Below are 13,559 nucleotides of genomic sequence, written 5' to 3'. Positions count from 1 at the left end.
GTCATTCTTTTATATCTGAATACTAAGGCTGCTTTGCAAAATTTCTAATAAGGTTTTGGAGAAATTGTACAAAACCCCCTGAACTTTGGGGTGGTACACGTTTGCTCCTAAACTTTCAATTGTTACACATTACCTCCTTAAAATTTCGATTTGCAACAGCGTTAACCCTCCATTATATTTTTCATTGGCATGGGTAATGCATTTGACTTTTAAGAATTAAGTGTGTGTTTTCATCTCAATTTTTTACCCTTTAATTCTGTAACAAATATAAAGATACAGGAAATGGAGAAAAATATACCAATTGAAATATTAATGTCAGAAAAAATAAATACAAATGATCATATTAAAAGGTATAAATTGTTAAAGTTACATAATGAGCATCAAATTTTTTTTATTTGGCTATTTTGTTATTGAGGCAACTTTCCTTTTCACTTAATTTGTTCTTTCCTTAAATATCTTATTAGTATTTTTCATCAATTTGTTAAAAATGTATATTTTTAATATGATTAATGATGTTTATTTTTTGTGATATAATATTGTGGTCAATTTTTCTACTTTAATTTTTTATCTTCTTTTCCAGAAATCAAGGGTAAAAGACAGATTTTTAGTAGAAAAATGAGGTGAGAAGTGAAAGTTCAGGGGAAAAATGTGTAACTGTTGAAAGTTTAGGAGCAAACTTGTACTATCTCCAAAGTTAATGGGAGTTTTGTGGAATTTCCTCTGGTATTTTTTTATGGAAGGATGTTTAAAGTATCTCTGGATGCCTTAGACATAGCTTCTTGCACATTAACAGTTTGGGTGGATGTTTAAAGTATCTCTAGATGCCTTAGACATAGCTTCTTGCACATTAACAGTTTGGGCGATCCTTCTCTTTATCCTGAATCTCTATTGATCTAGCAATAGGTGGTTTGACAGGCTTTAAGTAATAGCTAGATAAATTTCATTGTATGCCAACCATCAAGTTAGAGTTTGCTGGATTTCAGAGAAAACAGCTAAATGGAAGCCATGAAACCTCGGTGACAAACTCTTCTATTGGTTTGTCAGTTTTGTTCTTCCTTCAACTACGTCATGAAAAGTTTCTGCCTGCTTGATGTGATGACAACATAGTCCACTGTGCTCAGAGGATAAGTGGGTGGCTAGAATAGATAGCTGAATTCTGCCTACCTAAAGCTGGAAAGTCAACGTCGGCTATGTAATTTCCATGGAAATTTGCTATATTGGAAGGTAGCCTTAAGTAAAGGGACAATGTAATTTATCCTGATGATGTAGTTAATTGAGCAATTGGCACCCTTGGTGTATTGTAGTGCAGGACTTCTTATTTTGGCACAAATGAATAGTAAAGTAGATAGAACGAATCTCAACTCCTATCTTATAGTCTCTGTTCTTTGGTTGATAAAGAAAGAGACGTCATTCTTGCATCTGAATATGAGCTTCCACATCCTTGACTACACAATTCTTGGCCAACAGCCAATAATTGTAGCCTAATTTTCTTCACTTTGCAGATCCTCAGAACAGCCAAGTGTACGCTTTCTGGAGGCCTCGTGCACCACCTGGTTTTGCTGTTCTTGGGGACTATCTGACCCCAACGTAAGTGAGAATGCGTCTCCATCTTCTGAGAAGTTTTTCCTCTATCTCAAATATGGGTCTCATTACACCTCACTTGACAGGGAAAAACCACCTACCAAAGGAGTTATAGCTATTAATACCAACTTTGCACGAGTTAAAAATCCTCTCTCTTTTAGACTTGTTTGGCCAACTTTGAGTGCTGGAGTCAGTTCTGAACAACGGTCAAACGGTAATGAGGGGTCACTGAGGAGTATTCTTGACGAGGGAGACACAAGCTGTTGTGTCTGGTTTCCTGAAGCGCCTAAAGGTTATGTTGCCCTTGGCTGTGTGGTTTCACAAGGAAGCAAACGGCCCCCACTATCTTCTGTCTCTTGCATCCTGGCTTCTTTACTCACTCCTTGTCCATTGAGGGATTGCATTACTATAGGATCTGACAATCTGTAAGTGGATATACTCATTCAGCTTATCACTGCTAGCATGTAGATCTACTATTCCTCATTTTGCTAAAGTCAATTCCTGCTGCTAAGAATTAGAGGTAGGTCTGTTTATTTGATACTGCACTTTCCTGTGTTAAGGATTCACTTTGTAATCATGTTGAAGTATACTCGGTGTGATTAGTAAGTAGGTGAGTCTTAAGTAAGTTTTGGGTGTCTCTCTCGCTCTACAAATAGTTTCTCTCTTGTACTCTATCAATTAAGTTATTAAGTAACAGATATAGCCTTTGGGTATTTTCTCTGTCCCTCTCTTAAGATCCTAGAATATTTACAAATCATATTTGATTTCTACTACCTGGAGAATCAATCATTGATCTTGATCTGAAGTCTACTTCATATACTGATTGCAGATGCTCTACTTTAGCATTCTGGCGTGTGGAAAACGCAGCTGGTACCTTCTTGCCGGCAGATCCTACTACTGGCCTCTTGAATGTAGCATATGAATTGCGTCATTTAATGTTTCCCATTCTTGATTCACCCAAGGCCTATGAAAGTCCTAATACCCAAGCTTCTTCTAGCCATAGGGATACTCCACAGCCACAAAGATCAATAGGTGCAAGCTCTTGCCGCCGATTTGAGGAAATTTCCGATTTTGTGTGGGTATGGTGGAATCGTGGCTCAAATTCAGGAAGGAGACTATCACTATGGCGTCCGGTTGTTCCACAGGGAATGGTTTACTTCGGAGACATTGCTGTGCAAGGGTACGGCGCACCTCGTTGTTCATTTTTATGACTTCAAGTTCTTTTAATGATAATGTTGCTGTTCATAATTTGCAACAGATATGAGCCTCCAAGCACCTGCACTGTTGTCCATGATACTGGAGGTGAAGAGCTTTTCATAGCCCCTTTAGATTTCCAACTGGTGGGTCAGATCAAGAAACAAAAAGGTGTGGAGGGTATCTCCTTTTGGATGCCTCAAGCTCCTCCGGGCTATGTTTCCTTAGGCTGTGTTGCCTCCAAGAGCATACCAAAGCAACATGATTTCAGTGCTTTGAGATGCATTCGCAGTGATATGGTCAGTGGAGATCAATTTTCAGAAGAAAGTTTGTGGGATACATCTGGTACCAAAATTAAGACAGAACCGTTCAGCATTTGGGCAATTGGTAATGAATTGGGAACCTTTATTGTACGTAGTGGTTTCAAGAAGCCTCCACAAAGATTTGCCTTGAAGCTGGCGGATTTGACGAACGGTTTAGATGATACTGTCATTGATGCGGAAATCAAAACTTTCTCTGCAGCACTCTTTGATGATTATGGTGGGCTGGTGAGATCTCTTATGCCAAGTATCTTCAAGACTGCTCAGCTAACCAAATTGCAATGGAAGCACTGCCATATAAGTCACGATCATTCTCTAGATACGGGAATTTTCTATAGCAAGGGCCGATACTTACAGAGTTGGGGCTCTTGCAAAGCGTCAATCACAGGAGCTCCTTGGCTTGAAGTTCAAGGAGCCTCGATTCCTAAAATTAGTTAGATCATTAGATATATCTAAGGGAAATTTGAAAGACGTGCATGCCAATATTTTCAAGTTGGAAGGGCAGCCTAGTAGCCTTATTTTGAGACTTGTTCTTAAGGTGATATTGACAACCCATTCAAGCTTCAAAAGATGGGAGGGAAGAGGAACTGATGTCATTTCTTGCAGACAACTAAAAAGCCTGCTTTTCCCCCGGGCTCTTCCTCATTCCCCAGCCTCCTTCCTCCCTCTCTCTGTCTGAAGAACCCCTTTGCTTTGTCTGTGTGTGCCTCTAAAATGACATTGCTGCTTGAAACATTGTTGTCCCTGCTTGTATTTGTCCCTACTTGTATGTGCATTTTAGATTAAGCTATATTTTCCATATGGTCCCAGTTTGCTAATTACTGTATTACTGAACTTTTGCAGATGGTTCCCCTGTTTAACGTATCTTTAAGTGGATTAGGATTCAGTCTACATGGAAGAGAAAAGTGTATAAATTCCACTGCCAGCTTCTCCTTGAATGTTAGATCATACAATGATAAATATGAAGCGTGGGAGCCACTGGTTGAGCCTGTTGACGGGTTCCTAAGGTTAGCCATGTTGTACTGCATGTAATCACGACACTGTTTTAATACCAGTCGGGACGAGAAGTGCAACCTGTCCGACCAAGACCGGCCTGGCCTCCTGTGAGGTTCAAAACCAACCTTAGTTTGAGGTCAGAACCAGTCATAACTGGCCAACAGTCAAAACTATTTTGGTACACCCGATCGTATCGGCAAATTTTACATAGACTTTGTAAAGGAGAAGGGTTGCTGAGACAGTGATTTGAACACCTGCACCCACAGATGAAATTCAGGCGCTCACCAACTTTGCCGAGCACCCACATCTGCTTATTGGATGGCAAATAAGTCATTTAAAACTCCATTACTTTTCTGAAAAGGATATAGCTGTAGAATTCACAAGAGTTGAACCCATGTTCTTTGAAGAGGAAATTATGCACCTTTGCCAGTTGAGCCGAAGATCTCTTTCATTAATGTATCGCATAATATGTACGCTCACACATATAAGTTTTAATTAATTATCTTAACGGATCCTATTTGAACTGATCAGTTTAACTGGTTGAATCGGTTGAACTGGTCAACCACGTATGGTCGTCCATCCGTATGGCTGCCCATCTGTTATTAAAAACACGGGTGTCAATCAATGGCAATAGCTAAATTAGACTGATCATGTATGGTCCCATTCAGTTGTGTGTAGAAACTATGATAGAATGCTGATTTTTTCTCATGAAAAATGTTGATTTTTTCGCATGATCAGGAGGATGGCCCAAGTACATTGTCTATATGGTCTTAATTCTCATCTTGTTTTTGGCTGTGAACATGAGTCATACATTTGGAGAATAAGAATCAAACAAGCAGATTTTTTAGCAAGCTCAGTACAAAGAACTGTAGTATTGTGATACCTGAGCAACCTTTAAAATAAATGATGTGAAAAAGGAGGGGTAATTGTCTCCTGACCTGCGACATCATAAGAAGTAATTGTCTCTGCTACTGGAGATAAGGAGAGGGATGAGGACTTGATCTAAATTGGTCCTCTTTCCCAATTATTGAACATCTTATGGCACTGCAATTCTTCATTTTGTGTCCTGACACCCAAAGAACGTGTTAATTAAGTTGTCTTCTTTTCCCCTTTGGGGGAAAAATAGTTCAGTTTTTGTTCAACAGTTCTTGGTCCTCTTTGCCTCCTTATTGCTGTTATTGAAACATTCTCACACTCAATAGCAATATGATCTTCACTATTTTCCTTTGAACTAATGCTGCTTTATGGTCTGCTGTAGATATCAATACGATCTGAATGCCCCTGGTGCAGCTTCTCAATTGCGTATTACTTCTAGAAGAGATTTGAATCTAAATGTCTCTGTATCCAATGCCAATATGATCATTCAAGCTTATGCAAGCTGGAGCAATCTGAGCCATGTTCATAAATCCAGTCAAGAAATAGTATTCCCCTTCATAATATATCTTCTTTCTTCTTTTTCACATATTTAATGTTTGCTCCTCTGACGAACCTTCTGACCAGATTCTCTGTTTTCTTTTTCGTGGAAGAAGCAGCAGAAAGAAGAAGCAGGTTCTTCAACTTTTGGGGGAGGATCCATTATAGGTGTTCATCACAAGAGAGATTTCTTCATCATCCCACGGAATAAACTTGGCGAGGATATTTTTATTCGCGCTACAGAAATCAGGGGACTTCACAATATTATTAGGATGCCATCTGGGGTTATGAAGCCACTCAAAGTTCCTGTATTGAAGAATATGTTAGATTCTCATATGAAGGGAAAACTTGGAGGAAAAGTCAGAGCCATGGTGACTGTACTGGTGGCAGATGCGCAGGTTAATGTCTTCTACCATCTTTGTGGTGTGGGTTGCTAACCTCAAGTTTAAAATAAGTATATGCCCCATGAATGAGAAAGAAAATTTGACTGATTGACCAGATATTATGTTTATCAATCCACAAGGGGAGCTTGCACCCATCAGGAAGGAATTAATGATATGGAGTATATAGTTATTAATGATCACACTGTGGTCAAGGAAAAGTTTTGCCTTCCATAGGAGGCAAATGTGTACTAGTTTGATCTGTGAAACCTTGGTACTTGCATGGCTATTTCTTTGACATGTGGAAAAGACAAATAGAGTGCCTCAGTTGTAGCATTGCTGCTTTTCGTATTGCCTTTTGGCTTTTGGAGACATTTAATTTTTAGAATATTCTTCCTTTGCATTGCTTGTAACATACTTTGTACTCTAAATGTGCTCTTTCATTCTGTGGTGTAATTGTCAGCAGTATTTGGTCATAACATAAAAGTGTTCCTTGGTCCTTGCTGAGACACCTTTGTGGAAAGACCTACCTGGTAATTGTATCTGATTAGAGTTGAGTCTGGAAGTCTAGAAAACATGAGCAGTGCCTACATTATCTAGAAAACACAATATTGAGGTGCGCTGCGATTAAATATGAAATTTTGTATGAATCTTCTCTGAATGAATGAAAAGCTACGAAATCTTCTCTGTGCTTACAAGATATGGTTTTCCATATGGTATTCTGATATAAATTTGATCTTGTGGTGTGTAGCGGATGTTTACTGTTGTATTCTACATTTATTTTATTTAACAAAGGCTCTGTTTTTTGTAAAATTTATTTTGTAGTTTTGCAAAAGAGGGTGTATCTAATGTGCAGATTCCTGTAAATGCACGGTCTTTTTAGCTAGTCGATGAGTGTAATCCTTGGCTTACCTGGAGCGAATTTATCTGTGTAGAAAGTTTTTGCCGTTCGTTGCTCCGTGGCTTTAACACGAGGAGTGTTTATAACTTTTCTCTTATTTCTTTTGTTTCAAGGTTTTGACGGTTATTCCATAGGTGTTTTCTGATTCTGTTGCTGTTCTGCAGATTTTAAGAGTAGAAGGATCAACTTCCAAACAGTATGCAGTGACAATTCGCCTTATACAAGACCAAAGCATCTCTAGTGAATCGTTGCTCAAGCAGCAAACTGCACGCACACGCGGAATTCATTCAGAACACTCCTCGTCTTCCGAGCAGGAGCTGGTCAATTGGGGTGAAATGTTCTTTTTCAAAGTCGATTCCGCTGTATGTATAACATTTCTTTTTGTAATGCTTTCGCTAGGTTGATGTCCATAATTCCTATTTCTTTTACTTATAAGAGAATGAGCTCCTCAAGAAAGTCAATCTCATATTGCATGGCCAGGAATTTCTGTCATGATAAATGTATTTGCTTGAGCAGTGGACATATATAGCTAAATCAGGAGAAAATTTGGAAGCTTCTCTTTTATTTGCCTAAACACTGGATATATGGCCTGATCTTCTCTGCAGTATTGTCAGTGGTGTCACACTGGTCACTTGTGCTGTTTATTTTAGTTACCATCTTGAGTTAACTGTATTAGTCTGCTTCCACTGTGGCTTCTGCTCCTGTGATGCCTCACCAATTCCTTTGAGTCTTATTGAATCAGTATAATAGATTTAGATTCTTGTACTGTACTTTAGTTATGGGCAGTGTCTTGTCTAGAGGATTTGTATTCCTATGATATTACTTTCTTAGTCTGTATCTCCCCTTAAAGGATCCATATTTTTTTTGCAATGAGTGCAGTCCTGTTTAAGGGATCTGATGTGGAGGACTTGACATGGTCCCTTATATGATAAGTTTAAGTTGAGCTCTAAAAGATCAATTTTGAGGATTTTGATGTTACGCACATAGATCAGATGATGCTACCAGTTATTTTTTTGAGGACTTGATGCAAAGATTATGGAGACTTTGTGAAATGTTGACTCCTCATCTAGAGATATAGCACTATGAATTTTTGCTGTGATTTGCCAAACTAGTTTGGGAGTTTCGCAAGGGAACTGGAGTAGGCAACAGTAAAGTTGATTACCTTCTTTAAAGAGATCCTTGGAACTATTGTGTGTAAGGTTCAGCTTTGGAATGATTTCAGGTTTTCCTTTAGCAGAGGCTTGATCTTATATTTCTAGCAGCTCTGGGAAAACTTTCCATTTCAACAAAGATGAAGAACTTCTTAGCTGTAGTCTGCCTGAATGTAGCTTTGAGACCTCTCCATCTGCTTTAGTATTAGGAAAGCTAGATCTTTATCTTATGTGTTCTGCAGATGACGTCATTGTCTTGAACAGAATAGGTAGGAGCAGATGTGAGCTTCAATGTAGGATATTGGATTGTTATTTTGATTAGGTCAATGGTGGGAATGTATTGTTAATTATGCTGAGGTCTGCAAGTGAAGTATCTGTTTTAGATTAAGACGCACCATAAAAGGACGACTTTGGTAATGGGGGTGCATTTAACATGAAGGATGTCAGATTTGTGCTATGATGCAGATGGCATGGTTCAATAAAGGAGGCACATTTTTGTTTTGGATGACTATAGTTGAGGGTTCATTATAAGGAAACCTGGCCGAGGATAAGACCCAGGGAAAATTAGTGCAGGTGTTCGGGCATGTTAATAATAACCAGTAGATGGTCTAGTAAGAAATGTTAAACAGAATTGGAGAGGTGAAGCAGACATAGATAACATTCCCTCTCCTCAGCTTGCCTTTTCAACTGAGTGCTTTTGCCATCAAAACATATGTTCATTATTATTCGTCGAATTGGAGTGTTAGGATTGAGCCTATATTTCTACCTTTCCCAACTTATTTGGCATCATTAGACCATTAGATTGTCTTGCTAAATTTCTACCGTAGTCTACTTCAGCATCTAAACCATAACTTCATTATAATGTGTTTTGTCATAGACTTGAGGGATGTCATTCCTTTTTCTTGATATTTGGCTTCAAGACTCCATATGATTATTTTGATGCCAACTCATACTTTCATTTTGGTGCAGGACCACTACAAGGTGGAACTAATTGTCATTGACACAGGAAACGGTACTATTCTGATTCTTATAAACTTTCAAATAATTGGGAAGAGAGATAGAATCTTGGGATTTGTAAGTTGCTTATTGTGTTTGTCACCTCGTGCATACTGTCTGTCTCTGTATAACAGATGACCATGTTTCTGCCGACCTCGTAACATCAAAATTTAGCTTTACAAAACAGATGTTTTGTATTAAAAGTGGAGATTTGATTTAATAGATAGTACTTCTCATATATACAACAATCTAAACTAGCACAACTTTGTAGCTTTTTAGAAGTACACTGAATTTCAGTAAGTTTGTGGTGTTGTCTGGACTATTATTGTAACCTTGTAGGCTTTTGAAGGTTTAGCATGTGTGAGAGAATCGTCTGTAACTTCTTTCTTCTTTCACAGGTAATCCTGTTGGATTCTCTTCATTTCCTTTAAAGCAGGTGGCAGAAAATATCCCTGACAGCTTAAGCACATCAGCTTATTTCAATAAATTATCCTGGATGGATCTGTTCTCTGCACAATCGATGGTAATTTTCTCTTCACATGCTTTGATAGGATTTGTTCCAGTTCTCTACCATTTAAGTTTCTACATGTAATTAAGTGGACAGTGACACGGGTAGTGTAGGGTAGGAACTTCTAAATTGAGTTATTCTGAATTCTCAATGCAGAACACTGTTGAAGAAACAGAAGGTCAGAAACTGTGTGGAAGAATAAGGTGTGGCATACTCTTGTCACCTGAATATGAGGTGGAGAATCAGGAGAATTCCTGTATGTCTGGCGAAAGATCTGGATTTATCCAAATCAGTCCTTCAAGGGAAGGTCCATGGACTACTGTCAGGCTAAATTATGCAGCACCTGCTGCTTGTTGGCGTTTAGGCAGTGATGTAATTGCAAGTGAAGTAATTGTTAAGGATGGTGACAGATATGTAGATATAAGGTCACTTGTCACTGTACAGAACAGTACAGATATCACACTTGATTTATGCCTCAAGTCCAAAGCTTCAGAGGATAGAACACTTCATGATGCTAGTAGGATTGAAGAGCAGCAATTTGAAGATGATAAAACTGAAAAGGACGAGTTCTTTCAAACAGAGGAGTACAAACCAAGCTCTGGCTGGGTTAGCTGCTCGTTTCAACCTAAGAAACAGGAGCTAGATGGAAGCCCCTGGAATGTGAGTTATAGTAAATCATCTCTTCAGTGCCTCAGCTAATTGTTATTTTACCTTAGATGCTAGTTTTCATCACCTCATATTAATCACAGCATTTCAATAGCCTTTTCTTTTTCCCAGGTATGCCATTAGTTATTACATGTCCATCCAATTCAATGTTAAGTAACATCTCTCTAATAAATCCAGTCTGTTATCAATTTTGGCTTAATTTTATCTTCTGTATTCTATAACAAGAACTTCAACAGTTGGTCACCAAAGTAGGCAGGAGAATGTAATGACAATGCTCCATCATTTATTTATAGCTGATCCTAGTGTGGGTTGAACAGTTTGAATAGTTATTGTGGCAGTTTAAAAAGAATCTCAGAAGGGGAGGGAGTTGAGATTGCAACTTGAGTAAGAGAAAAGGGAATGGTTGATAAATTAAGGGTGAAGAGAGAAAGCAGTGAAAAAAAAATATCAATTATTATTCTGGAGTATTCCCTGGTAATTTCTAGTGTGGTGTTGATGAACTATGTTACAGTAGTCATAATTTATTTAGTGCTTAAAATAAGTTTAATTTCTATAAGAAACAAATCATTACGAGGAACATTGATTACTTAGTCTCTTTATAGCCATATCGCAGAATCTAATATGCAAAGAGGCAAATTGATAGAATGGAGCTTTGGTTTGGTCGAGCCACATCGACACAACGCTCCATTGTCGCTAATTTTTAAAATTAACTAGACCAAAAATAAAAAGAAAGGCATTAATTACCTACTAGCGACAACATTGATGTACTTCCACATTAATTTATGTAGCTTATTAATTTAGGTGTACTTGGATATGAAATTATTAATTAAAGTTAATCGACCCATTGAAAAATTTTACTTAATTCTTTAACCCATACTCCAATTGAAAAATATTTGTCCATTGTAAGAAACATATAGAAGTGCATCTGCTAGTGTTTTACTTAATTTGTATGGGTTTAAAAACACAATTTCGAATGAAAGTATTTTCAATAGTGTATTGCACCGTACTTCTACTGGTATCTGATAAATTGATAATGTTCACGATAAATTCTGAACCATAAAATTTATGGACATAGGTTACACCAAATAAAAACTTACTCTATCGCGGGACACAAAACCTCCTATCTTTTGGCCGTTAAATCAAGATGCTTTCGAACAATCATTTTTCACATGTTCCACTGCTGTTCACATAATTTATTCTACTTCTGACTAAGGTTTTACAATTTCATCCTTGGTCTCCATCTCGTCTTGTCCCCATTTATGATTGTCTATAAGTTACTGCAGGAGAAATCAATCTCTGAGTCACCACCAGGTTGGAGTTGGATCGACAATTGGCATTTGGACAAGACATCAGTAACTACTGCTGATGGTTGGGTTTATGCCCCAGATGTTGAAAGTTTGAAATGGCCAGAGTCATGCGATTCTCTTAAATCTGTCAATTATGCTAGGCAAAGAAAATGGGTCAGAAACAGAAAGAAAATTTCAGGTCATCAGAAACTGGAGATCTCTCTTGGACGATTGAGTCCTGGAGACACTGTGCCTCTCCCTCTCTCAGGATTACAGTCTGACTATGTGCTGCAATTAAGGCCTTTCAGAATACATGATTCCAATGAATATTCCTGGAGTTCTGTGGTGAATAAAGTAGAGGATTCTGGTGAACCAAAAGGAATTTCTGAAATATGTGTTTCGGCCCTGGCTGAATCCAATGAACTGTTGTGCTGCACCCCGCTAAATGGAACTTCTTCCAATGGATCCCAAAAACTTTGGTTCTGTGTAAGCATACAAGCAACGGAAGTTGCCAAAGACATTCATTCGGATCCGATTCAGGATTGGAAAATTGTGATCAAAGCTCCGTTGTCACTAAGTAATTTTCTTCCTTTTGCTGCGGAGTTCACTGTTCTTGAAATGCAAGCAGGTGACCATTTCTCTGCCTGCGCAAGACGGGCACTTTGTCCTGGTGCACCTGTAAATGTATACCATGCGGACATAAGAAACCCATTGTTCCTTTCATTGCTGCCGCCAAGAGGATGGTTATCAGTGCATGTAAGACCACCTTAGCCTTTACACCTATATGTAGTATCTTTCTTCTTTTTCTGTGGAGATCATGTATGCAAGATTTGTTCAGGATATAATGGACTCTTACTCCATCCGCTTCTGACACTGCCTTTACAGGAAACTATTCTTCTTTCTCATCCACATGGAGTTCCAGCAAATACATTGAGCTTAAGAAGTGATATTAGCGGCAGGTCAGCGACAGCAGATTTCGACCTTTTTGTTATGTAATCCTTTTGTGATGACACCACCTTTTCTTAGGTAGCCTCATGCATTGTGATATTGTTGTCTGCAGGGTTGTGCAAATCATTCTCGATCAAAATTATGAAAGAGAACAGCCTATGCTGTCAAAAGTGATTAGAGTGTATGCTCCTTACTGGTTTGAAATCGCCAGATGTCCGCCTTTGACATTGCGATTGATAGACATGGGAGGGAAGAAATCTACCAGGAAATTTGCTCTTCCTTTTCATTCTAAGAAGAGCAATGCAAAAATTGTTGAGGAAATAGCTGAAGAGGAAATTTATGATGGACACACTATTGCCTCTGCTTTAAATTTCAACATCTTGGGCCTATCAGTGTCTTCTTCTGGTGAAGCGCACTTTGGACCTGTGAAAGACCTTTCTTTGCTCGGGGACGTGGTATATCTGACATGCATAGAAACCCTTTTTGTGCTTTTGGAGATTATCTCCTCAATTACTTTTTCTCTTGGTCCTCAGGATGGATCACTAAATATTAACAATTTTTCTCTCGGTCTTCAGGATGGATCACTGGATATTAACGCCTATGATGCTGATGGAAAGTGTGTGAAGCTTTTTGTTTCTACAAAACCATGCCCCTATCAGTCTATTCCAACAAAGGCAGGCATCTTTTTCTTGATTCTTTGGTGTATTTCAGATGTTTTCCTTCTTATTTTTTATCCCCTTTCAAGCGGAAGGAATGAGAATAATTCCGTGTTCTTTTTTTGCAGGTCATCTGCATCCGACCATTTATTACTTTCACAAACAGACTTGGTCAGGATATCCTGCTTAAGTTAAGCTGCAGAGATGAAGCAAAGGTTCTTCGTTTGTGTGATTCTCGAGTCTCCTTCCCTTATCGTGATGACAATGGACCTAATAAACTCCAGGTTGGTATCCGATCGAGCCCTTATCACTGCATAGGTTTGGTAGATTTTTTCCTTAAGAGGGTGCTGACCTCTGAATGTCCCTACGGTGCAGCTCTCTTGCCATAGTGACACAAAGTACTGATTGCACTTCCCACTCCGCCTATATTTAACTGCATGTCATTATGTGGCTTGTCTTACCGCTGGAGCTGCTAGTAGATTGAATTGAAAAGAGTGAGCAATAGTTCCGCATATCAGGTTGAGGCTGATGAAAGCATCTCAATTACTTTGATGCACTTTCAG

The 13,559-nt window shown here is 38.5% G+C and overlaps 1 protein-coding gene across 3 annotated transcripts in view; it reads left to right on the top strand.

Moving 5' to 3' along the window:
* The window catches only part of LOC115736923, a 51,733-nt gene that overhangs the window by 28,554 nt on the left and 9,620 nt on the right, over positions 1-13,559 (top strand). For 2 of the 3 annotated variants that reach the window (XM_048285025.1, XM_048285024.1), the window contains exons 36-51: positions 1,503-1,587; positions 1,668-2,006; positions 2,411-2,761; positions 2,840-3,323; positions 3,939-4,102; positions 5,350-5,512; positions 5,618-5,902; positions 6,950-7,147; positions 8,906-8,948; positions 9,331-9,455; positions 9,597-10,100; positions 11,390-12,148; positions 12,278-12,351; positions 12,453-12,795; positions 12,916-13,014; positions 13,125-13,280. In XM_048285025.1, coding sequence (XP_048140982.1) covers positions 1,503-1,587; positions 1,668-2,006; positions 2,411-2,761; positions 2,840-3,323; positions 3,939-4,102; positions 5,350-5,512; positions 5,618-5,902; positions 6,950-7,147; positions 8,906-8,948; positions 9,331-9,455; positions 9,597-10,100; positions 11,390-12,148; positions 12,278-12,351; positions 12,453-12,795; positions 12,916-13,014; positions 13,125-13,280 — 4,172 coding nt within the window. The remainder of the gene's footprint in view (positions 1-1,502; positions 1,588-1,667; positions 2,007-2,410; positions 2,762-2,839; positions 3,324-3,938; positions 4,103-5,349; positions 5,513-5,617; positions 5,903-6,949; positions 7,148-8,905; positions 8,949-9,330; positions 9,456-9,596; positions 10,101-11,389; positions 12,149-12,277; positions 12,352-12,452; positions 12,796-12,915; positions 13,015-13,124; positions 13,281-13,559) is intronic. The other variant, XM_048285026.1, reaches the window with a different exon arrangement.

Source organism: Rhodamnia argentea, chromosome 9 (genome assembly GCF_020921035.1).
Source record: "Rhodamnia argentea isolate NSW1041297 chromosome 9, ASM2092103v1, whole genome shotgun sequence".
Lineage (NCBI taxonomy): Eukaryota > Viridiplantae > Streptophyta > Magnoliopsida > Myrtales > Myrtaceae > Rhodamnia > Rhodamnia argentea.
This window is presented reverse-complemented; position numbering and strand designations above follow the sequence as displayed.